Genomic DNA, 27312 nt, shown 5'->3' with positions numbered 1-27312 from the left:
TACATTACTGAACGTATGTACAATTGCTGCAGAGGATAATCAGGTATGCAGTAACAACTCCTCCCTCATCAACATCACTAGAGAATTATTTTTAATGGCACTATGCTATGAACACATAAAGACTATGGTACGTGTCCATCTTTGTCCTAATTCACCCTGAGAATCTATTAAATATAAATTACTAGATGTGGCTGTGCTTTTTGAGGCAGTGTTATATCCAGAGGTGGGCAGGAATCAGGATATAAAATATATTGTATTAAAATGTTTCTATTGGGAAAATATAATTTAAAAATAAACAATGGGATAGATTATGATCTCTGTTACAATTTTTGAAAAAGCATTTTAGGCAACAGTAGATTTGTTTTATGCTAGGGTAAATGAGTGATAACTGGTATAGCTAGTTCACTGCAACTTATTGTTGCTTAAAGCATTTTTTTTAAATGAGCAAAGTCCATAAAGAAGCATTTGCTGTCCAAAATACAGATACTTAATGGGAGGGGAAAAACCTGTGAAACTTTACTACTGAAATGTACCTAGAAGTAATAGGGGACAGTGAAGTAGATATGAGTTTTCCCTGTGATTTAGCAGCAAAAAAGCCAATGTATTCTTGGAATGCAGAGTATGATGCCATCAGAAAGGGATGGTTCAGGAGCAACCACGGCAAGGTTATTTAATTCTGGGAACATCTATATCAGAAATTACTGGCAAATTGAAGGGAGGGAAATGTTCACCAAAAAATTACCTTTTTTGTAGAAATTTTTCAGTTTTCACCAACCAAAACATGAAATTTTATTTACTGGAATTTTTTGAGTTTGGCTTTTTGTTTTCTGACAAAACCCCTCAAAATTTCAGAGGGTTTTTAGAAAAAAAAATGTATAAAAATTTTCCAAAGGGAAAACAATCATTTCTCAACCAGCTCTTTCTTTTCTGGGATTACCCACAGAAAAAGGAAAAGCCTCAGTCTCAGAGATTCCTACCTGCAAGCCGTGCACACCTTCAGCACATTGATTGTTTCAAAATCTGAGATAGGCACACCAGTTAGCTTCTTTCTTTTGTTAGTAGACTGATCATATTGTACTGCAGCATTTAAACTGAAATGTTGTGCAGTGCTACAGCAAACTCCTGCAGCTGGGCTTTCCCCTTCTATTCCTTAAAAGTAACTGACATTTGGGGTACTTCCACAAAAGCACATAGATATTTCAAATGCAAAGGTGTTGTCTTTCCATGGGATACAGTAGCACAGACTTGTAGCTGAGGCTTTGAAATTGTGAAGGGCTGGAGCAGATCTCCTTAAAGTTGTCACAGTAAGGCCAGATGCTCAACTGGTGTAAATAAGTGTAGTTCCAGTCACTTCAAAATAGTTACTCTTATTTACACCAGTTGAGAATCTGGCCCAGTGTGTGTCTCTTAACTACAAGGTATGATGGTTACACAATGTAGAAAACAGGGACCACAGTTAATGATGGTTTAGATGACTTGAATGTGCATTTTTGTACCCTCTATTGTATTTTCTAAGGTCATCCTTCAATTTCCCAGCTTGGTAATAATTTTTAATAATTCACTAACACCACAAAACAATTGCAACTTGTAAGAAAGCTTAAAAAAAAGAATTCTACTAAATAAATTCACAATAAAAGCTACCGCGCTTTGTTCATCAGAGGTGCAAACTCTGCAATCCAAATTACTCTGGGCTCCCTGAAAAAATCCAGCCCCAAGTCTCTGCATGACATTTGAATCATGTTCATGAAGGCCTAGGTTATGGAAAAGAAAATGAAGTCCAATGATCCACTGTAAAACATAAACAAGGGCAGATTTTTTTCATAGCCATATGCATACTCATTTGAAGAAACTTGAGAAATAGACATTGATTGAACATAGGAGTGTGGAAGAGGGGTGTGAAAGAAATAAAAGTATAATGGATGAGAGTGGTGAGAGCAGAGAGAATGGGGGCATGAAGAAAGAAAAAGGACTAATTCCCTAAAGATACGCTGCCAAAAATCAACTGCACAGCTGCTAGCTTGGAGAAGAGGACATCTAAGAAAAAGCAACTGTGGTACAGGTCTGTCTCAAGGATTGCCTATGAGTGGCTGGTCTGGCTTGCGGAAGGATGATTGTGGAAGGCCACTGAGTATAGAGGCCTTGTTAAAACAAGACTGACTACTCCACAACAGAAAACATGATTTGACAAAGTGACTCTTAGAGGTGAGACTTGAAGGGTGAAGTGCAAATATTTTGAGATTCCAGAAAACAAATATCTATACCTAATATACAGACCTATGTAGTCATTCCCTTTTGTTTTTCCTCCTGCCCTGAAGTTAGTTCCAGCTGTTTTTCAGATCCAGTTTGCCTGCTGCATTATTTTATAATTGGCTCTGCTCAGGACCGGCTCCAGGTACCAGTGTTCCAAGCAGGTGCTTGGGGCGGCAGTTAGAAAGGGGCGGCAGTGTTTCCGTGGAGGCGGCAATTCCGCGGTAGCTCCTCTGTTCTGCCGGCCTCGGCGGCAATTCCACGGCTTCTCTTTTTTGCTATCCATGACGGCAGTTTTTTTCAAGGCTTGGGGCGGCAAAAACTGTAGAGCCGGCCCTGGCTCTGCTGTAGTCAAAAGGGAAAGCAAGTCTTAATACTCATTTGTTTGCTGCACACACAGGTGCCAAAGGCCAGCTCCCTGTAAGTTTTTTTTCACTCTTAGCTGGTTCTCAATCTACAAAAATGCTCGAGTGTTAAGAGCAAGTGGGTTACCAAATGTTTGTTTATATCCAATAAAATAAATAGATGAATATTCTCTGACAATTAAAAATAGGTTTAAAATACATAATTGATCCTGTCATCTGTTGTTATAGGGTATGTCTATGCTGAAACCCCCTCCCCCTCCAAAAGATGCACAGCAAGTCTTAGCAGCTAGGTCTACTGAGGTGGGTTCATTAGGCTTGCGCTATTAGGCTAAATATAGCAGTCTACATATTTCTACGCAGGCTGAAGCCTGGGCCCTGAAACCTAGTGAGGAGGGAGGATCTCAGAGTCCAGGCTCCAGCCCAAGCAGGAATGTCTACACCTGTATTTTTAGTCGCATGGCATGAGTCCCATGAGCCCCACTCACTTGACCTGGGCTCCGAGACTTGATGCCATGGTATTTCCCCTCGCCAGTATAGCTGTACCCATAAAACCACACACCCAGAACCTGAGTTCCTTTACTCAGACAGCTCTCTTGACTTTAACATAGAAGATAATTATTTCTTCTCATTTAGTCTGTTACTAAGCTACAAACAGTTCAAAATGCCTAATCATCAGCCTGCAATCTCCATCCACAATGAGACCCCATGTCATGATCAGGGAGAGTTGGACCAGAATTTCTTTTGAAACCTTATGGTGCAGCTTATTGACAAAAGAGTATAGCCAACTAATTGACTTGCAGTTGAATATTAGGAATGGGCAAGAGACCAAATAACCAAGCTCGGCCAAATCATCTAAAGGAAAAAGCAATTGGTACAGGAAAGAAAAAGTTAATATATCATCAATCCTTCCCAGGCAGTGAAGTCTCTCTGTGTATTCGGTTCACCTTACACAGAAGATGTCCCCTTAAACTAGCCATCTTTTATAGGATGGGTGTTTACAAGTTACAGAGCACTGTTCCCATCACTTTAAAATTTAAATTCAACTAGCCAGTTTGTGCCAGCTTTGCTTTTTAGTGCTACCCTGTACTTTCCCGGCTTTTGGTTGAACATTAAATTCCATACGTTGAGGGGCATGAAGATACTCCCTAATACAGAGCATTCATAACTCTTATAATTATTTCCTTGTACCACGTTAGTCCTTTGTTTCATAGCACTCATCCATCTAGCGCTTGACAGTTTTTATATTTGCTTAAGCCAAGTACTGAGCTATACTTGTCCTGGGGCATCACACACTATATGTCTTCACCTAAGTGAGCAAAAATAAGCCTAGTACAATTTAACATCATTACCCAATGCACATGTTACATTAATACCATGTGTATAATATCTATTAATGTGGTGTGTGTATAAGAGTGTGAATATATCCTGTATCTGTTGGCTAACTGTCCCCTGCTTGTCACTTTGCTGATTATATCAGGGTAATACTTTAGCCAGATTAATATATGAAGCAAAGATAAGGGCATTCATGTGAGATTTCCACTGTTTTAGCAAACCGTGTAAGTGGCAATACATGATTAATACAATTAAAAATAATACTCCTTGTAATATAAGCATAACTTTAAACATAACTTCTATTCAAGTATGGGAAATTATTATTTCCAGATTGCCATCATGGATAAGGTTGGCCAAAACTTGTTCTGCTTTAAGCATGTTATTGTTAATCTGAAAAATATGAGTTGCTTTTCCTTTTAATAAGGTTTTTAAATTTAAAGTTAGTGAATCCATATGCATGTTAAAAACTGGCACATATTTTTGACTTCATCCTGGTACTGGGGCTCACTTTGAAGCATGGCTTTATTTTGAAAAACTGAGATCTGCTGAGATAGTAGAGTAAGACTTTTACAATACTAAGTACATAAGGAGTAAAAACAAATTTGGGCTAGTAACATTAGAGACAAGGATTCTGTACACCTTTTTTATAATTAGTCACTACACAATACTGTCTAGCCATATTAGAGGTCAAACTCATTGCTGGCATCAGCACTTGGTATGCTTCACAATATAGGCTAACGTTCATGTCTTGTACTGGTACAGACCTGCATGGCCACATACTAGAGTAGTGCTGTCAAAGCCATCACACTGGTACAGGTAGCCTCTTGGCTGGCTCACCCCTATTCAGAAAAGTGTGTAGCCAACTAATTGACTGTACTTGTGATTCAATATTAAGACTGTTCAAGAGACCAAATAAGCAAGCTCAGCAAATTCATTGTCTAAAGTCAAAGAAATATAGGAAAGAAAGAGTTAATACAATCTTTCCCAGGCATTGAAGTCTCGCTGCATATTCAGTTCACCTTACACAGAAGATGTGCGTCCCTGGGTGATTGTTGAACATTTGCCAGATGGGTTACTCCTGTTTGCCCTGGACATACAATTTCCTGAAGCTGAGTTGCAATACTATCAAGGACTTCTGCCCCTTTAAAGCTATCTGGTAAAGATGTCTTAGCTTCAGCTCATGGGAGAACTTTCTTTCTTTTATAAGTGGTGCAGCTTGCCATAAGATCACACTCAACTAGCATGCAGAGTTATAGAATCTCCTCTGTGCATGTGCCCTACATTTTGTGCCACAGAGGTTTCATGTTTTAATGCATGACCTTGGTATCACAGGAGCGTTTAGTCTCTCATTCTGCCTTACTCTAAATCCCACTATAAAATTTGTATTCCTCTAGCATTACTTCACAGGCATTACCTGCCTGGAGAACTTGGTCCCATTTTTAGGCACTGAATAGAGTCCCTGATTTCCTCAGTAGTGTTATACAATCTCCTAAAAACATAAGTAGGGTCTCTCTCAGTGTCTGGTGAGCTGTATGGACCAGCAAGTCCTGGTATACTATTATCAGGGTTATCCCTTTCCCTATTTGAGCGGCCTGCTTAGCAACTTCTCTAGGGGGACCCTTCAGGTCTGTGTTGCTGAGTTTGATACATCAGTAGTGGAGTTAGTTTCCTGTAGATGCCATTTTCCAGGTAACCTACGGAATGGACAGTAACCAACTATATTGCAGTGTCAGTATCTAATATTGGAACTGACACCGTAAAAGAAATATACATAGAACCAGACACTAAGCAAGGTTGTTTAGAATAACATAAGCCTTAAATAGGATGCAGTGGTCACTGATCCCAAATTACAAATTGTGCTACAGAGAATTTAACACCTTCCCAATCCACTTTAGTTTTTGCTATACATGGAGGACAATGCGATCTACCTAATTTTTCATCATTAATAAGGGCTGGCAATTTTTTTCAGTATTCTCTAAACAATTGGTTACAGTAGGTAATGCATAATTCCTATAAGCAGTGAAAATAACTTTTCTTGATTTTTCCATTACCTTTTTTATTATTTACTTGTTTCAATTATTTGGTTGCTTTGCTATTAGCCCTAGAATTGATCTTCCAGTTCACAGCTAAGCTATGTTGGGGTGGAGTGCGAGTGTCATACCTACTCTTTGGTTAAACTTCAGTCCCTGAAGCTCTCAGACCAGCACCTAAAATAAATTCATCAAAGGAATTAAAGAAAAAAACTAGGAGCACTGCCTGCTAAGAGACCTGAGACTCACCCCCACTAAATAACTCACAAGAAAGGGAGTGAGGTGGACGCAGGAATCTACCTTACATGTCTTATAAGGCTATCATTAGATCATCAGCCCAAAGGGCTCCCTCCCACCTCCCCTTTTAAACATTTGTGTCTCATTAGCTCATGACAGATTACACAGGTTGGGAAATATAATCTCATGCATCATGACCCAATATAATTTCTTGTTTTAAAGAAGTTTCCTGACATATATAGAAATTTGCCTTGGATGATTGACTATCCATGCTACTTGCAAATCAGCAGGCAGCCTGCTGGCCAATTACCTGAGTATTTTCTCAAGTACAGTAGTTTTGCACAATTATTCTACCGGGGTGGTTCTGCTGCTTACATAAAAGGTCATATAACATGAAAAATAACAAAAACTGACATTTTTCTCATATTCAAGTGGTTTTTTTTCAAATGGAACAAGGGGGACTTAGTGAAATAATCATTGCTTTTTGACATATATGACTGCAGTGAAATCATATTACAAAAGGCACAGAAGGTCTATTGCAGCAGACCATAGTAGTGCTTTAGAAATATTTTAAAAGACAGATCAGATATCAGATAAACTTGGAGCACTGAAATTCTGTCTCAGGCCACTAGATGGTGATCCTTGTAAGTTGGGGCTCAGGTAAATACATAATGAAGGTTAAAGCTTAGCCTAAAAAAAAAAAAACATGTAATTTGAATATGAAAAATCAGTTAAAATGCAAAATTATTTTCATCATTAAAATAAAAAACAATCTACACAGTATTGTAGGAAAGTAGTTCTCACTTTTCCACAGTCGGACCTCAGGTTACAATGTAAAAACGATTTGCTGTAGGATCATAAAAACTATTGCACAAAGAATATTGCAAAGCACCTCAGGTTATTTTGATACTGCCTTTTGCATCAGCACATTTAAAGCATATTTGTATTTCTGTTCCATGAATATTTTGAAAACATAATTATGAACAAAGGAAAAGGAAGATATAGGACTTAATGATAGAAATGTTTTATTAATCAAATATATTTACATTTCTTTGTCTTTTCTTTAAATGTGTGCCTTTTTCATTTAAACACTGGTAATCTTTACAGTTTATGTCACAAGAATACAGCTACATGCATGACTTAATTGGTCCTTTGCAGTAAAAAAAACCGCAATTTTATGAGGTTTAAAAAAATGCAAGCAAGCTGTTTACCATTCTAAGTACAGTGTCATTATTATTCTTATGACAACAAAGGACTCTTCCAGCATACTGTACACTTGCTGCATGGCTATTTGCCCTTTTCTAGATTGGCTTGATGATGTCTAAACTTTCCAAAATGAGACAAATCAGAGGAAAAAGCACAATCTCAAAATGTTTTATTTTATGGAAACTCATACACAGAAGGTATTTGGAAGCAACAAAAAAGTGCACTAATGATAAATTTAAAATAAGTCCTAACAATACATAACTTTCAAAAGTAGTGAGGACTTTTACCACTTCTTTATTTTCAAATATTTACTGTTTAGCAACCACATCTGTTTGGCAGCTATCAGACACTCCATATACCCTAACGGCACCATACAAGTGATAAATAACAATTTTAAAAAGAGAGAAGTATACAAAGAAAGTAACAGATCCACACATCATAGCCTTTCAGTTTTTAGTATCTAATGTACTGTAATTATTACATTGTTCAAAGCTCTGTTCTTGTTCAAAAGAGAACTGTCATTTTGATATTTAAAAAGTTCATATTATTTGTCAGCTGTGATTTCTTAAGGGGCCTGAAGCTTTTTTAAGAAGTGTGTGTGAGGGAAAGAGACTTCATTCTGTGTGTATGTGAACATTAGAAATGTATACAATTTTAGACGTATTGTAAAAGGTTTTGGATTTTCCAGTATTGGAAGAATGTTATACTTGTACATATTTACCAAACTTCAAAAGGGAGATCTCAACAGTTTCAGAAATTCAGAAATGGTAGGCACATAATTACTATTGTTTGAGGTAATCATACCTTACTTACTGTTTTAATTCACTGTGTTCAAGCATATAAGATTATATCCTTAATGGACCGAAATGCATAATTACACATTGATACCCAAATAGAAACTCACTCAGCATTCAGTAAGAGTAGAAAGCAACTAGATTTTGTTTAGTTCAATTCAGGATGTGTTTTAGCTTGTCAATACTCTCAAGGACAGTTTTACATTTACTATATTGTAATAGATGCACACTGTTGCACTGAATAACTTGAGAGCGAAACATCCACTCTGAAATTACGTATTTTTTTTGCACAGACTTGCATTTGTATGTTGCCAACTATATTGTGAAAGTGCCTTAGTAAAGCGACAATGCAATAATTAAAAATGTGCTTGGAAATCAGACAACATAGTGAATAAAATGAGCAAATACAATAAAATGTCCTTTGGAAGTACAAAATAATTTTTGCAAAAATTATGCTTTTCACGGGAATGTTTAAAAACAAATCCCAACAAACTCCTAAAAGAATGCAGTTAGTCTTCAAATCTTTTGGGCCACATTCAGGAAAGCACTTTAAGCACATGATGAAGGCCATCACTTTTCAGCAATGGAGTTATGCACAACTTTAATTTTAAGTACAGGCTTAAGTGCTTTTCTGAACTGTCCCTTAAAAACTACTGCAAATCATAGGCCTTACCTTATGAGATACTTAGTGCTCAGATCTGCTACTGATTTCATCTCATAGAAAAAGGAGAGAATACCTTGATAATACAAAAACATAGTTTGCTGATACAACATGTAGCTCACATTTGCCTATCAGAGTTTACCATATCTCATTTCTCACCTAACTTTGATGCAAAACCTACTTATTTCTGCAGTTTATGATGAAATAATTCCATAATTTACAATAGTGATGAGAGTCTTGCTCTGTTCAAGTGCTGAATAGGACTGTTGCATTATATTGGGATTATTTAATTAGTAAACTAGAGTAATGTGTGTGCATCATGGTACTACCAGAGATGTGCTAAACGGTTTAGAAGCAGTTCTGGTCTCTCTAAAGTAGACATGGCCCAAATCCAAACACTCCTGAATGTTACGAAAATACAGATTTGGTTCTGAACTTTGCTGCTTAAGCCAATTACTACTGTGAATAAACTGATGCCTAAATTCTGACCTTTAAATTGTAATATTTGATACCTCGCTATTCATGTTATCTGGCTCTCATCCTATAGAAAAATCAGATAAATACTAGATTAGAACCTCAAATAATTCAAAGGATAAATCTGGATAAGCATCCATAAAGTTGGACTCTTACCCAAGCTTATCCAAATCTCTTTGGTTTAGAAACAGGGCTGGAAAGTGGAAAATGCCTTTTTACTAGATTTCTACTACTTTCTGATTTTGTAATTGAGTACTTATAAACAACTTGAAAATTAGGATCGGGCAAAAAGAATGAATCTGTTTTTCATCACAAATTTCACAAAACAAAATTACAATTTAGCCTCCATGATATAGCAAGACCCCCAAAACTGGCTCCATCGCATTATCTTAAAATTGCAGTGTTTGCAATGAAACAGAGAACATTTTAAAAAATTAAATGTGAAAATTGATCTTTTATTAAACAAGACCATGAAATTAAAACACATCAAATTTTAGCCTTGAAAAGAGACCATTTTTGAGTGAAAATTAGTCCAGAAAATTCAGCCCTTTTTTTGTTAAATTGAACCCATTTAAATAATTGTTGAGGTTTTCAGATGATGCTGTGAATACTTCAGACAGCCCATAATGCAAGACCACACCAATGTGGATGAAACAGTGAAAAATAATATAGAAACTGGCAAATAGAGTATCTTGACTGTGAACTGTTATGGTGTGTAGTATGCCAGCAATAAGATAGGAAGAACACATGGTCACAAATGACCAGCAATCTCTTGAAATACAAAATGATGACAAACTGGGAGAGTTCTTAAAAAAAGCAAGATGTTAGCACCAAAAAATAGGTCAGACCTAGGAATGGGCTGTATTTCTATCATCTTATTGCCCTTCATTTGCCAATACCACCTCCTTTTTTCTAAACTCCCTCCTCCAGCACTGGAATCTCGCATTCCTGGGAGTACAAGCTCTGAAGTAGGTAGGACGCTCATTTTCCTAGTGGCATCCCAATATGCATGTAGCTGTTGAAGAAAGCTTGTGCACCATATATTGGGTGAAATTCTGGACTCAATGAAGTTAACAAGAGTATTGCCATTGACTTGTGAGGCCAGGATTCACTCCTTGTATTTATAAATAATGTTAGGAAATCAAGATCCAGCATCTCTCTGATGACCTCTGCTCTGGGTTGCCATGCACTCATGTTTCTTTACCATCTTAGAATAACACATAGAAACATCAACAGCTCTGTGTGGAAAGAAAGGTTAGTAGTCTTGTTTGATGGTGTTTGATTTAAAGAGGCACTGCTTTGCGCAATCTTTTTTTAAGCAGAAGTCACCATTGAAACTGATGAGGGTGTGCTGCCTAATATCTGATTCATAGATACTAAGGTCAGAAGGGACCATTCTGATCATCTAGTCCGACCTCCTGCACAGCGCAGGCCACAGAATCTCACCCACCCACTCCTATGAAAAACCTCACCTATGTCTGAGCTATTGAAGTCCTTAAATCATGGTTTAAAGACTTCAAGGAGCAGAGAAGCCTCCCTCAAGTCAACCATGCCCCATGCTACAGAGGAAGGCGAAAAACCTCCAGGGCCTCTCCAATCTGCCCTGGAGGAAAATTCCTTCCCGACCCCAAATATGGCAATCAGCTAAACCCTGAGCATATGGGCAAGATTCACCAGCCAGATACTACAGAAAATTCTTTCCTGGGTAACTCAGATCCCATCCAATATCCCATCTCAGGGGATTAGTCCTATTTACCCTGAATATTTAAAGATCAATTACTTACCAAAATCCCATTATCCCATCATACCATCTCCTCCATAAACTTATCAAACAGAATCTTAAAACCAGATAGATCTTTTGCCCCCACTGCTTCCCTTGCAGAAGTGCCTACCAACTCAGGAAACTAGGCATTTCTTTAAAGGTGAGTAACGTGTAACCAATACCCCCGCCTCCACAAAGGACTTTACTCACACATAAACATTTACTCTTTAAAAAAAATATGAACTGTATTCAAAGGGATATATTTTTAATCCTGAATGCTTTAAGGATGAGTGGTTAAAATCCTGGCCCTGCTGAATCAATGGAAACATTCTCATTGTCTCCATTGGGGCAGCATTTCACCGAATGTGTGCAACTGCCAATAAAAAACACATCACATTAGCTGTGCCTGTTCAGAAAGTGTACAGCCTGAAAGGTGTTTAGCCTTTCCCATATGCACACATTAAGTACTCTATACTACTGTTTATATATCTTTTTGAGGACAGGTCTTTCCTTGATAAGTGTGTATAAACTCCCTTTAGCATTAATGGGAATTAAGCTCTTGGCTTGAATGAAAATTAGGTAGAGCTCTCTAAAGTGACTGCAATGAAGCCACACACAAGACACCTGGATTCAGGTTTTGTTGCAATCTTGAAACTGGCTGAGTTTGTTGAAAGTTTCAGGTAACCTGGGATTGCTTTCAAATGAACCTGAGCCAATAAGGTACAAATATCTGGACACTGTAAAATAAGATACAGTAGACTTTTGAGTAACAAATCATTACATCAACCTCCTAAATAAAATCTAATCTTTTTTGTTTTGCTTCCCATTGTAGGACTTTCAGCTAGAGAATTTATTAACCTTAGAGTTTTACTGAAAACACTTTCTTTCTCTTTAAACAGTGATATTGTGTTTCAAAGCTCTATGTGTTACAGTATGTTTCTTGCTATAGTCTTACACAACCGTATATGTATAGACATGAAAAACGTTTGTTTGGTTTTCCAGGAACTTTGTACCAGGACAAAATTGTCTAATAAAACTATGTAGATTGAAAAAGTGTGCAAAAATGTAAAGTTTGGAACCATTATATGAAATGTCCTTTGGTCTGAGGAACTGGGAACTGATTCAGATATGGTTCTAGAACACTTTCCATTGCACCATTCAGACACAAGAATTTCTATTATAGCCATGTCAAGACCAACCCAACCAAATATAAGGACTAGTTCTGGGTCCTTTGAGTCATGCTTCAAAAAAAAAGGTGCAACAATAAACAAGTCCGTGTGCATTTGCAGTCATAACTATAGGCAGAAGAACCCTTGAGATTCCTTGCTTTGGTATTAAATAACAATGATAAAGGCTTTTAGAAATAAAGCAATACATGGTGGGACTTGAAATGTTAGCAGTCTCAGGTTATTTGTCCATTGAAATAAGTCTTATCCCTAGTCATAAATAAATAATCTCTTTCCTGGTCTTACTTCCATGCCAGGATCAATATCTCTTAACATCTTACTTATTTTATTACTGCTTTTGGTTTTCTGGGACTGATTGAAAGTTGCTCAGAGGAAATCTTTGGTTTTGCTTAAGTGTCCGTGACATTTAATCATGACTTTCCTTGCAGTTTAATTCCAACCAGTCAATCAGTTAATCCACTTCAATTGATTCTGTGCTTTCTGTTATTGGCTTGCACTCATTGGGCATCCTCTGGTGTCGACTCAGCTGGGTGGCTTGTGTGAAGCTCCTCTCACACCTCTCGCACCTGGTGAAGACAAGACAGAAAATTGAGACTGGGGAGCTGCTCTTGGGGGGAGGCGAGGAGTGATGGGCTTTGTCTCATCCTGTCTAATCAGAACAGACACTCAAAAGTGGCTTCAGATTTTACCGGCTCAAGAGGTTTAATTGGTGGCTACTTCCAAGGCCTTAATGCATATGATGGGACGAGGCCTGTCTGATTCAGAACAGAGGAATCTGTCAATAGACAGGGGGAAGGTGATTTCTCCAGAGAGGCCTGTCCTGCTGTAGCTCTGATCACTGTCAGTTCAAATAGATAAAGAACAAAAAGAGATTTTTAGGAGTGAGCCATCAAAGCAGCAGCTTGGCTGCAGTTTTCTGCTCTGTAACCCCCGAGGAGAAATTGATGACAAATAGAATTTCACCTTCTGCTAATTTAAAAATCAGAAATTCACCTATTGGAAGAAGAGAAGCTGTAGAGCAATAATTTCTTAGTGTAATAACAAGAAGAAAACTCTGTATTTATCTATTACTATATAGTTTGGTTTACTTTAAACAATCTGGTAGGATTAGTGCTTGGTTAATCAATTGTCTGAAAACATCCACAGCATTTGATATAGTTGTGGGGAGGGGGTGAGAAGAACTCTTAAAATCAGCAGTGTGCGTTTCATTGTCTTTTAAGTCTTTTCATTACCCTTCCCCCCTCTCCAGTGAACTACAATCTGTGGCAAAATAATCAGAGAATTAAAATATGAAGTTTGAGAAAAAAGAAAAGGGGTTTCTCTAGTTCAGAATGAGTCATCTAGCCCTCTAGTAAAAGAGAATCCACTGTGCATCTAATTTTAACTTATTCCCATATTGTGTCCTCTTAATTAGCATTTTGAATGCTAGATATAATTGTACAATGAGCTAGGAATACAGCAGATTTTTCACTGTAAGGCTCTCACTCATAAAGGCTCCATTAATTTAATGGAGCTGTGTGATGTTTTATCTTCATCAATAAAAGCATCACTATAATGAATTAATTTCCCATCTTCAAAAAGTGAGGAAAACAATGGCCTGTTACCTTGTATCCATCTTTCTCTCTTCAGTGATATAAATCAGTGGTTCTCAACCAGAGGTACACATGCCCCTGGGGCTACGCAGAGGTCTATTGAGGGTACATCAACTTATCTAGATATTTGCCTACCTTTACTGCAGGCTACATAAAAAGCACTAGTGAAGTCAGTACAAACTAAAATTTCATTTAGACAATAACTTGTTTATATGGCTCTAAATACTGTACACCGAAATGTAAGTACAATATTTATATTCCAATCGATTTATTTTATAATTATATGGTAAAAATGAGAACATAAGCAATTTTTCAGCACTAGCGTGCTGTGACACTTTTGTATTTTTATGTCTGATTTTGTAAACAAGTAGTTTTTAAGTGAGGTGAAACTTGGGGGTATACAAGACAAATCAGACTCCTGAAAGTGGTAGAGTAGTCTGGAAAGGTTGAAAGCCACCAATATAAATTACTGAAGGTGATTTATTACAGGATTTGCCATTTACAAAAAAGAGTAAGAAGATATTTACATACATTCATAATTGTGATATGTTCTACATGTTAGTCATTTTTAGAAAAAAAAATGATTAGGAACCCACAGCACAGATATTATTCATTCATCTAAGCTATTGTACCCAGCATAGAACATCAACATCTGTACATTGTGTTTCTTTGATTGTCTTTCTGGGAATATTTTTAGCAGCCTGTTCTACTGTTAAAAACTGCACTGTGATCTTGACAAATGTAAAATGTCAGCGTTAGGTCTGATACATTATCAGCTCAATGAAAATAACTCAGAAATATTGATTGCCTAATGATTTTTGGTGTATTCATTAACGTCTATGTGCAGATCATCCTCCCTCCAGAGTTCCTGAAGTGCTGATGACACATTAGTGTATTGCTGATTGTTTATTAGAAAACTGATTAGTTACAGGATTAGTATGTCAAAATATACTACTTTTCATTACTTGACTATAATGTTCATTACTATAACTTGCAAATTATATTCTTATATATAAAAAATCATGAAGTAACTGGAATCAGTTTTGGTGCCAGGATAAGTTTAGGCTATACAAGTCTCTGCAATTTCCTCAACTTTGCATTTTGTTATTTGATATATGACTCTGTGTGTGTGTATTGTACACACATTCTAGATCAATACAGACCTATGTAGATCTACACAGCAGTGTTTACCTATATATTGCATATATGATATATGTAGGCTAAGATTTTTCAAACATGGGTCTGTAAAATTAGGCTTCTAAATTAATATTTGGATACACAAAAAAGTGGCTTGATTTGCAGAGATGTTGAATAAACCAGAAATCCCACTAAAGTTAATAGGAGCTGAGGGTACACATCATTTTTGAAAATCATGCTACGTGTTTAGGTGCCTAAATAATTTTTGGTATAACTGTCTTGAAAGCAATTTGAAAAGTTAAAAGTCCATTGCTAAAAATGTGGACCAGGAACGAAGGAAGGAAATCACTTCAATATGTAAATATTTAGTGAACCAGTTTTCAGATGTTAATTTTGTATGTGTGGCCCAGATTCAACAAAGCACTTTATGTGCATATGTAATCCCATCCCTATTCAGCAAAAATCTTAAACTCATGCTTAAATCCCATTAAAAAGAATGGGACTAAGCATATGCATAGTTTAAAATGCTTAAAATTAAACACATATTCAAGTATTTTGCTGGTTTGGGGCTAGGTTGCTCAGCACACTGGAGGATCAAGTTGTAAGTAAATATCCAGATATGAACAGATGAGGTGGGCCATCACAACCATCAGTATCACAGGCTTAGGATAAAGTAGAAGGAAAGAAAAACAGAAAGTGGACAGTGAAAAGGAAATAATTTTTCCAGGATTGTGCTGTGGGTTTTCTCTGTAATGGCTGTCCTTCCCCACATACTCTCTATAAAGTAATTGGTGTAGTATGCTGTATTCTTCAAATGGACCAACAAAGACAGATACATGCATATACTGAGCCATAAGTGTTTAATGTTGTGTGCTAGTTAAGTAAACTGATGATTGGCAGGGAAGGTGGTAGGCATCTAGTATATGTGGAAGCAAAAGTGTTCCTTAAAGTTATTGCAGAGAGACAATAGTTCAGGTTAACAGTGATCAACAGTGATCACTCACAAGGCTAACATGTAGATCATAACCCATTCTGAGATTTTTTGGCCAGATTTTCAGACCAGCCTCAACACAATCTTTATTTCTGAAGGTGAAGATTTGTTATTATATAATTGTGGCTGTAACTATTAGTAGTTATTCTTCCTACTACCTGCTATGAAGGTGCAATATAAAAAAATACATTGGGGAAGAAAACTAGTAGAGCCTCCCCTCGGATAGTGCTTGGGGTGTGCTATAGCCTGCCAGGATCTAATTTGGATATGGATAAAACCCTTTTTAATGTTTTTAATAAAGTAAATACTAATGGAAACTGTGTGATAATGGGAGACTTTAACTTCCCAGATATAGACTGGAGGACCAGTGCTAGTAATAATAATAGGGCTCAGATTTTCTTAGATATGATAGCTGATCGATTCCTTCATCAAGTAGTTGCTGAACCGACTAAAGGGGATGCCATTTTAGATTTGGTTTTGGTGAGTAGTGAGGACCTCATAGAAGAAATGGTTGTAGGGGATAATCTTGGTTCAAGTGATCATGAGCTAATTCAGTTCAAACTGAACGGAAGGATTAACAAAAATAAATCTGCAACTAGGGTTTTTGATTTCAAAAGGGCTGACTTTCAAAAATTAAGGAAATTAGTTAAGGAAGTGGATTGGACTGAAGAATTTATGGATCTAAAGGTAGAGGAGGCTTGGGATTACTTTAAATCAAAGCTGCAGAAGCTATCGGAAGCCTGTATCCCAAGAAAGGGGAACAAATTCATAGACAGGAGTTGTAGACCAAGCTGGATGAGCAAGCATCTTAGAGAGGTGATTAAGAAGAAGCAGAAAGCACACAGGAAGTGGAAGATGGGAGGGATCAGCAAGGAAAGATACCTTATTGAGGTCAGAGCATGTAGGGATAAAGTGAGACAGGCTAAAAGTCAAGTAGAGTTGGACCTTGCAAAGGGAACTAAAACCAATAGTAAAAGCTTCTATAGCCATATAAATAAGAAAACAAAGAAAGAAAAAGTGGGACCGCTAAACACTGAGGATGGAGTGGAGGGTCAAGGATAATCTAGGCATGGCCCAATATCTAAACAATAATACTTTGCCTCAGTATTTAATAAGGCTAAAGAGGATCTTAGGGATAATGGTAGCATGACAAATGGGAATGAGGATATGGAGGTAGATATCACCATATCTGAGGTAGAAGCGAAACAGCTTAATGGGACTAAATCGGGGGGCCCAGATAATCTTCATCCAAGAATATTAAAGGAATTGGCACCTGAAATTGCAAGCCCATTAATAAGAATTTTTAATGAATGTGTAAACTCAGGAGTTGTACCGTATGATTGGAGAATTGCTAATGTAGTTCCTATTTTTAAGAAATGAAAAAAAAGTGATCCGGGTAACTACAGGCCTGTTAGTTTGACATTTGTAGTATGCAAGATCCTGGAAAAAATTTTTAAGGAGAAAATAGTTAAGGACATTGAAGTCAATAGTAAATGGGACAAAATACAACACGGTTTTACAAAAGGTAGATCGTGCCAAACCAACCTGATCTTCTTTGAGAAAGTAACAGATTTTTTAGACAAAGGAAATGCAGTGGATCTAATTTACCTAGATTTCAGTAAGGCGTTTGATACTGTGCCACATGGGGAATAGTTAAATTGGAAAAGATGAGGATCAATATGAACATTGAAAGGTGGATAAGGAATTGATTAAAGGGGAGACTACAATGGGTCCTACTGAAAGGCAAACTGTCAGGCTGGAGGGAGGTTACTAGTGGAGTTCCTCAGGGATCAGTTTTGGGACCAATCTTATTTAATCTTTTTATTACTGACCTCAGCACAAAAAGTGGGAGTGTGCTAATAAAGTTTGCAGATGATACAAAGCTGGGAGGTATTGCCAATTCAGAGAAGGATCGGGATATTATACAGGAGGATCTGACCTTGTAAACTAGAGTAATAGTAATAGGATGAAATTGAATAGTGAGAAGTGTAAGGTTATGCATTTAGGGATTAATAACAAGAATTTTAGTTATAAGCTGGGGACGCATCAATTAGAAGAAAGGGAGGAGGAGAAGGACCTTGGAGTATTGGTTGATCATAGGATGACTATGAGCTGCCAATGTGATATGGCTGTGAAAAAAGCTAATGCGATCTTGGGATGCATCAGGAGAGTTATTTCCAGTAGGGATAAGGAGGTTTTAGTACCATTATACAAGGCACTAGTGAGACCTCACCTGGAATACTGTGTGCAGTTATGGTCTCCCATGTTTAAAAAGGATGAATTCAAACTGGAATAGGTACAGAGAAGGGCTACTAGGATAATCCGAGGAATGGAAAACTTGTCTTATGAAAGGAGACTCAAGGAACTTGGCTTGTTTAGCCTAACTAAAAGAAGGTTGAGGGAGATATGATTGCTCTCTATAAATATATCAGAGGGATAAATACCAGAGAGGGAGAGGAATTATTTAAGCTCAGTACCAATGTGGACACAAGAATAAATGGGTATAAACTGGCCACCAGGAAGTTTAGACTTGAAATTAGATGGTTTCTAACCATCAGAGGAGTGAAGTTTTGGAATAGCCTTCCAAGGGAAGCAGAGGGGGCAAAAGATCTATCTGGCTTTAAGATTCTACTCGATAAGTTTATGGAGGAGATGGTATGATGGGATAATGTGATTTTGGTAATTAATTGATCTTTAAATATTCAGGATAAATAGGCCTAATCCCCTGAGATTGGATATTAAATGGGTGGGATCTGAGTTACCCAGGAAAGAATTTTCTGTAGTATGTGGCTGGTGAATCTTGCCCATATGCTCAGGGTTTAGCTGATCGCTGTATTTGGGGTCGGAAAGGAATTTTCCTCCAGGGCAGATTGGAAGAGGCCCTGGAGGTTTTTTGCCTTCCTCTGTAGCATGGGGCACGGGTCACTTGAGGGAGGATTCTCTGCTCCTTGAAGTCTTTAAACCATGATTTCAGGACTTCAATAGCTCATAGACATATGTGAGGTTTTTCATAGGAGTGGGTGGGTGAGATTCTGTGGCCTGCGCTGTGCAGGAGGTCGGCCTAGATGATCAGAATGGTCCCTTCTGACCTTAGTATCTATGAATCAATCAGGGACAGATGTTCTGTACAACCACTAATATTTATTTCTACAATGCATTGTTAGTTTCATTTACCCCTGAGCAGAAGGCCAACAAAAGAGCCCTGTACTAAAGTTCCACATAAGCTCTTTGAGAGCCCTTTGTGGGACTTAAGTAGTCCCATGTTAAGTGGTCCCATGTTAGGCCCACACATAAGAATGATTTAAAACTGTGCCACCAAGTTAGAGGCCATTACTGAAAACTGGATCCTTGTTATTTTTCATACAGTGACACCATATGCAAGATGTAGCAAGCTTTTGCCTTGTCCACAACACATATCCCTCTTTTACTAGTTTGATTAAGGCCGGCGGGAGGGGAGAGAAAGAAGGGAGTGTATATACTTTCACTTTGCTCAATAGTATGGCTGGTTTTCTAAGGGTCTCAAACAGCATTGACATCATGGTGGTTTTTCAGGAAGTACTGTTTGGCTAGATAGTACCCACATCACTGTTCTCCTAGTTTGCTGTACAGAACCCTGTCACTGTTAGTGGTTGTCACAGCAGCAACATCATGTTCTTTTAACTCATCTTTAGCTAATGTCACTGAACTGGAAGAGACGGTAGTAGTACAATATAGGATAGTGGCTTGCTCAATAATTTTCTGTTTTTTCCTACCTTTTAATTTGGTTGAGAGCTTTGTGCCAGATTAAGAGTCATAGTGGAGACTTCAGTGAGATAAGAGTACATAAAACATTACAATGATGAGGCTCACTTCCTAGCTTTTGATGATGAAAAGAAATCCCTTCCAACTGGACCTGCTGCCCAGACAATGTAGCCAGGCTTTGATTACACATAACCTCACTTAGCTTTTTTTTAATCTATAGGGAAATACAAATACAAATATACAAAATACAAATACAAAAGTCTCTCTCTCTCACACACACACACATACACACACACAGCTAGACCTTACAGCAAAAGAACCTTCTTCCACACTGAACCAATCATAGATTACCCCTTTAATAATAATTTTTAAACAAATTGTGAAGGGATTTTAAAATATTTGTCTTTTTCAAAATTGCGAGCACACAACTCTACATGCAAAAAAGTGCATGAAGTTGTGTGACTAATCTGTGTGCATAATCACTGTGATTCTGTGTATATTAGGCTAATATTGTATAAATGGCTAGTTAAATGCTTAACTGGCTCTTTACGTGAACGATTAGTTGGTTTGCACATGTAATCACATTAACTGTACATGCATGTTACTTCTGTGCACATTTTAGCTGTGAAATTGTACATAAACCATTTTTAAAATTACACCCATGATATTTTTAATACAATTTAGTTCAATTTTTAATCAAAAATGTTCTGTAACTTAGTCCTAAAAATTAAAAAATATTAAAAAAACCAGCAACTTTCTGAACATATGTCAATTATCTGTTTTGTTAATTGCAAGAATATTCCCAAAGCCTATTCATCTAGAACACGTTAAACTCTGTCTACATTGCCATGATTGCCTGTCCTTTAGGGATATGGAGAGTTTAAACCAACGGACTTTTTAGTTTTCACTTTTTAAGTAAGCATATGCTCAAATCCCCTTTGTAAATATATATATTTTAAAGTACATTGCAAAGCAAAACCACAAAAATTGTCTTTGAACCATGTACTACTTCTTGATATTTAAAAATAGCCTCAGAATGTGTTTGGGGTTTTTCCTTTTTGTTTTTTATTTTTGTTTTAACTTTAGAATCAAGCCCTCAATTCTTTCTTCTGCTGGAAGATTTGGCAGCAATTTAGGAGGATCTGAATGGTGGTGATACACAAACCAATAAGAGTACCTTTCTCTTAAATAGTCCTTTTCATCAGTAGATCTCAACGTAATTGATAATCTTTTTAATGTATTTATCCTCACAACACCTCTGTGAGGTACATAAGCTGCAGCTCGGTCTCTCCCCACAACTGAAGGGGAGGGTAAATCGATTTCTGGATAATCTTATGCCCACCCTCCTGCATGCTGGTCCACATCAGTGCAGGGGTCTGCACTTGTGGAGAAGCTTGCAGGGATCAGCACATAAGAATATGGATCCCTGCCTCTGACATCTGGGGACAGGGAGAGTTGGAGCTCAGTTTAGCTCCATGTGACATCACTATTCAGGGTCCTCCAAAGCTCTTGTAAAGACCTTCAGCAAAAAACTGAGAAATTAGAACTGATGTTTCTTGTATTAAGCAGGTTTAAAAAAACCCTAAAACCATTGTACAATGTTGTTCTTATCCATTGTAAGGAAGCAGTAAAAGGTGTGCATATGTGTGCATGCACACACATTTATTTATATATTTCGTTGCTCTGCATTTCACCTTTAAGAAAGGGCAAATCCATAGTGTCAAGTACATGTATATCTTAACGTGAGCAACAAAAGAAACAAAAAATAAAACAACACCCCAGAATATCTGTTAATTACATAGTACTTAACTTAACAGTTTCTTTCAAGAATAAGAAAAGGAGTACTTGTGGCACCTTAGAGACTAACAAATTTATTAGAGCATAAGCTTTCGTGAGCTACAGCTCACTTCATCGGATGCATTTGGTGGAAAAAGCAGAGGAGAGATTTATATACACACACACAGAGAACATGAAACAATGGGTTTATCATACACACTGTAAGGAGAGTGATCACTTAAGATAAGCCATCACCAGCAGCAGGGGGGGGAAAGGAGGAAAACCTTTCATGGTGACAAGCAAGGTAGGCTAATTCCAGCAGTTAACAAGAATATCAGAGGAACCGTGGGGGGTGGGGTGGGAGGGAGAAATACCATGGGGAAATAGTTTTACTTTGTGTAATGACTCATCCATTCCCAGTCTCTATTCAAGCCTAAGTTAATTGTATCCAGTTTGCAAATTAATTCCAATTCAGCAGTCTCTCGTTGGAGTCTGTTTTTGAAGCTTTTTTGTTGAAGTATAGCCACTCTTAGGTCTGTGATCGAGTGACCAGAGAGATTGAAGTGTTCTCCAACTGGTTTTTGAATGTTATAATTCTTGACGTCTGATTTGTGTCCATTCATTCTTTTACGTAGAGACTGTCCAGTTTGGCCAATGTACATGGCAGAGGGGCATTGCTGGCACATGATGGCATATATCACATTGGTAGATGCGCAGGTGAACGAGCCTCTGATAGTGTAGCTGATGTGATTAGGCCCTATGATGGTATACCCTGAATAGATATGTGGACAGAGTAAACTGGATACAATTAACTTAGGCTTGAATAGAGACTGGGAATGGATGAGTCATTACACAAAGTAAAACTATTTCCCCCACCCTCCCGCTGCTGGTGATGGCTTATCTTAAGTGATCACTCTCCTTACAGTCTGTATTCGCAAAAAGAAAAGGAGTACTTGTGGCACCTTAAAGACTAACAAATTTATTAGAGCATAAGCTTTCGTGAGCTACAGCTCACTTCATCGGATCCGATGAAGTGAGCTGTAGCTCACGAAAGCTTATGCTCTAATAAATTTGTTAGTCTTTAAGGTGCCACAAGTACTCCTTTTCTTTCTCCTTTCAGTGTGTATGATAAACCCATTGTTTCATGTTCTCTGTGTGTGTGTGTATATAAATCTCTCCTCTGTTTTTTCCACCAAATGCATCCGATGAAGTGAGCTGTAGCTCACGAAAGCTTATGCTCTAATAAATTTGTTAGTCTCTAAGGTGCCACAAGTACTCCTTTTCTTTTTGCGAATACAGACTAACACGGCTGCTACTCTGAAACCTGTGATCTTTCAAGAATGAAATTGTGTTGTGGTCACAAAGAACATTATGGAAAAAAAAATCACCAGACCAAAGGGGGGGGGGAATTAATGATTGTAAATGGGGCAAAATAACAGTTCTATTGGAAACATGACAAAAACAGGATGTTAAGAAAAAAAAATTAAGTGGAGTCAACAAGGTTACACATAAGTAACACCTTAACATTAAAAGAAATCTATTTTCCACTTTGACCTGGAAACCTCTTCAATTAATTACTAAAATCTATTTACACAGCAACTAGATAAAAATCAATCTGATTGCTAGCACTATTTTTATGTCTCTTTCTATGGACTCTGTTCACTCAAGATACTGGCACTGTGGGTGTCATTGTTGAGGCTGCAGGATTCCATGACTTGACACCCACAAAGCGGTCCTATTTTCTATTCCTGGTTCCCAAAATCTACTGTATGGGATGTGCCCAGAATTCTGATTCTGTCCTTCCATTCCCAAGCACACACATGCATGGAGGCCATGCGTCTCTTGTGACCATATATGGAGGGTGGGCAACTCTGATGGGATCTTGCTGTGAGGGTTCAGTGACAGAAGCTCTCTTACATTAGCCTGGCATGAAATACAGGAAAAGAAAAATCACGTTGAGTGAGGGCACGTAGTGAACTGGGAAAGACACTCTATCCCTTCAGCTCCTTATTTCCTCATCCCCACAGAAGACCAGGTATTTACAGAAAATAATGGTTTGGTTATTTTTTCCCAGGGAGGTATTGGTTCCAGGCAGAAAATTATATGAATCCATGTCTCTCAATTCAGCTAAGAGAGAGATAGACTTTTTATTAATACACATTTTCTTCTATAAGAGCCTCCTAGATTAAGTAAGTAGTTGGTCAGAGCAGATTCCTTTATCTCCATGAAGTAGAAACCTACATTAACCAGCTGTACACCAGCCTCTCAAATACAGAAACAAACAAACAAATGTCTGTGGCTTGGCTGAGTTTTGGGTTTTATTTTAAGTGAATAGCTAGCTAAGGTAGAGAAGTGATTTCTATACGACCTCAAAAGTGCGGAAGCCTGCAGATCTTGTTAAATTCCCTCTGTTATCTGAACTTACACCTCTTAGAGAAGTCCTTCATGAAATGTAGATAATAAAGGTCTCACTGTGTACATGTACATTGAAACCTGCACACAGGGTATGAATACATGTAAAACACTACAGCTGCAGAACTGCAGAGACAGTTACAACAACAGGTTACCACTTGTCCTAAGAATGCACTTGCAAATAAAGATGGGCCCAAGCCACAAAAATTCAGCTTTAGATTTCCAACCCTACCAAATTTGGGTGTATTCCGATTTCAGGTTTGGGGTTGGCCAATTATAGAGACAGCGACATTCACAAAATCTGAAACAAGGTTTGTTTCCAAACACCCAAAGAATGTTTGAATTCAGAATGTTTGTATCAAGGATTTTGTTGAACTATATTCAGTTTCCAGTACAGTTTTTTTTAATTAAAAATTGAAAACCACCTTGACAGACAACTGATTTTCTCTGATCACTGCATTTGCAAATTATTTGTATGAGTTTTATTTTGAGTTTACTAGAGTCATGTCATGGGTTACCCATAGTGTTTTTCCTGTCCAATGGTTCTGAGTCTATTTTTCTCTGTATGTGATTAACAATTACAAATTAACTGGTATACGAGTTACTTCAGTGTATTCACAAAACAGGGATGAACCATATTATGCCAGTTACAGCACAGCCTCGACCAAACTCCTTCAGTTTGTCAGACATTTTCAACTAATGACAGGTTTCAGAGTAGCAGCCGTGTTAGTCTGTATTCGCAAAAAGAAAAGGAGTACTTGTGGCACCTTAGAGACTAACAAATTTATTAGAGCATAAGCTTTCGTGAGCTACAGCTCACTTCATCGGATGCATTTGGTGGAAAAAGCAGAGGATAGATTTATACACACACACACACACACACACACACACACACACACACACACACACACACAGAGAACATGAAACAATGGGTTTATCATACACACTGTAAGGAGAGTGATCACTTAAGATAAGCCATCACCAGCAGCAGGGGGGGGAAAGGAGGAAAACCTTTCATGGTGACAAGCAAGGTAGGCTAATTCCAGCAGTTTCCTCTGATATTCTTGTTAACTGCTGGCATCCGATGAAGTGAGCTGTAGCTCACGAAAGCTTATGCTCTAATAAATTTGTTAGTCTCTAAGGTGCCACAAGTACTCCTTTTCTATTTTCAACTAAGGTTCTCTAATTGAGACACAATTGTTAAACTGCTATTTAAATTAAAACAATCAAGTTTTGACTGGATGATAGGCATTTGATCTGGGCCATACGTATACTAGGTATCTGCATACATGCCTGGTTTGATTCTGATTTCAGTCACACTGCTAATGAGTCTGTCTGGAATCTTGACCTTGGCTTTCAAAAGAAGCTCTCCCATGGGCTTATACATGGCTGTTGTGGGTGGACAACTGCGATGCCATTCCCTCTCTGCTCATTCTTGATCAACATTGGTAGCTTCAGTTACTTACTTAAAGGGTTTTTCCCCTGTATGTGTCCGGATATGATTGTTGAGTGTTGTAGCACCAGCAAAGGCACGACCGCAATAGCCGCACTTGAAAGGTCTGTCACTGGAATGGGTGACTACATGGTTCCTTAGTTCCGAAGGTTGGGAGAAAGATTGGGAGCAGTGGCCACACTGATAGGGTCTGCAAAACAATAGAAACACCGTGTGATCACTACTTTCTATTTCAGCAAATAGAAAACAACTTTGGTGGTGCAAGCTAATTTTTTCAAATTAATTTCTTAGTTTTCAAAGAGGAGTCTGGATGTGAATCTCTGGATCTATAGTAGAACACATGCAATTCGCGCTTCCCCTCCTCCCCCACCATGAACCACTATGCAAATTTAGAGGACAGAATCCATGTATAGAAACTGCCAAAGGTCCTACAAGGCCCCCAATATAGTCAAAGTATTCTTCAGGTATACACAAAACCTGGGTTAGATTATATGTCTGACTTTTTTTAGTTTCCTCAAACTAAGGGGCCAATACCGTATTCCTTATGCAATGAAAACTCCCTCTAACATAGGGATTTGAGCCCTATATTAGCAGACTCAGAAAGTCCTATTCCTCTCTACCATTAATTCAGGCTTAGCTAAAAATTTTACCTGGTATATCTATGGTTTCTATGACCAATTGAAAATATTATTTTTCTAATCCCTTGCACACTCCAAAAAGTAAAGCTCTTTAAAGAGGAACTTTCACAATGAGACAAATTTGGAAAAAAAATAAATTTTTGCTTTTTCTATTATGTTTCTGTATTCTTGCTGTTATTGAAGACATTTGCACTTAATTAATAGGTTTTTCCATCCTGGCCTGGATTTTCCTTTTGTGTGATCCTGAAATGAAATCATAATTCTGTTTTTGTGACATCTTAATTTCTTGCAGTGAACTGATTGTGATGCCACAAGTTCAGAATTATAACAACATCAATACAAACTCAAGTAAAAAGAAGAGGCTGAGAGATAGAAGGATGAGACAGGACAATAGTTTGAGTACCAATACCATTACTAACTTGTTAAAGTGGCAAAAAGTGTTCTGAGAAACATATACAAAGTAAATCAAATTCTGTTGTGGCAAAATAGATTTAATTCCCCCCACCACAAGTTTCTCTAAGTTAAAACAATTTGGTAAACTACTTCAATATTTGGAATGCTTTCTATCTGTGAGGACATTTAAAGTAAATCAGTGGCAGGGTTCTGTTCTGTTTATCAAATTTTTTTAAAAGAAAATTAAGAATGTCTTAAGGGATATTAATGATTTTCATAGAGAGCAGGAATTCAGGGCACAATTCTTGCTGTCTTAATTGCTCTCTCTTTAACAAATGTGTATGTTCAAATGGCTAGAAACCAAAACTAAAGGGAAGGAGACAGTGGTGACCAAGCACGTACAACAATTCAATTAAGTGCAAAATAAAGTGTACCCTCTCATTTGTCAAGTGAGCTGCTTAATTGTGTCTGCTTGCATCGCTGATCACAAATACTATTATTTTATATGCTTCAGAGTACTGAGCACTGATTGTAGATTTTTTTTGCTTGATTAATAGTCTGGTATTGGTCAATAACTCAATACTATACAATTTTAATTACTTACATTTGAAAATCTATCTAACTGCTTTCAAAGAAGTTTGAAAGATGTATGTAAAAGTTGTGGAAAGATTACCTGGTCTGGATGATTATACTAACATTGTTTTCCCTATTCTCTTTAAAAATTATATAAGTGCATGTGAAATAATATATTTTAAATAAACACTTGTAACTTCGGTATATCTATTACCATTTTGGAAGACAAGAGAAATATGTTTTTCAGCTTTATTGCTTCTTCACATGCATTGTTAATGGACAATCAAACAGATATGTAAATTCAGGCTTTT

The 27312-nt window shown here is 37.5% G+C and overlaps 1 protein-coding gene across 1 annotated transcript in view; it reads right to left on the bottom strand.

The window, feature by feature from the left end:
- Nucleotides 1-8503: 8503 nt before the first annotated feature.
- The window catches only part of PRDM6 (PR/SET domain 6), a 99122-nt gene continuing 80313 nt past the window's right edge, over nt 8504-27312 (bottom strand). Inside the window, exons 7-8 of the mRNA XM_038403546.2 lie at nt 25411-25587; nt 8504-12861 (exon numbers count right to left, since the gene is read on the bottom strand). Coding sequence (XP_038259474.1) covers nt 12747-12861; nt 25411-25587 — 292 coding nt within the window. The 3' untranslated portion in view covers nt 8504-12746. The remainder of the gene's footprint in view (nt 12862-25410; nt 25588-27312) is intronic.

Source organism: Dermochelys coriacea, chromosome 5 (assembly GCF_009764565.3).
Source record: "Dermochelys coriacea isolate rDerCor1 chromosome 5, rDerCor1.pri.v4, whole genome shotgun sequence".
Lineage (NCBI taxonomy): Eukaryota > Metazoa > Chordata > Testudines > Dermochelyidae > Dermochelys > Dermochelys coriacea.
This window is presented reverse-complemented; position numbering and strand designations above follow the sequence as displayed.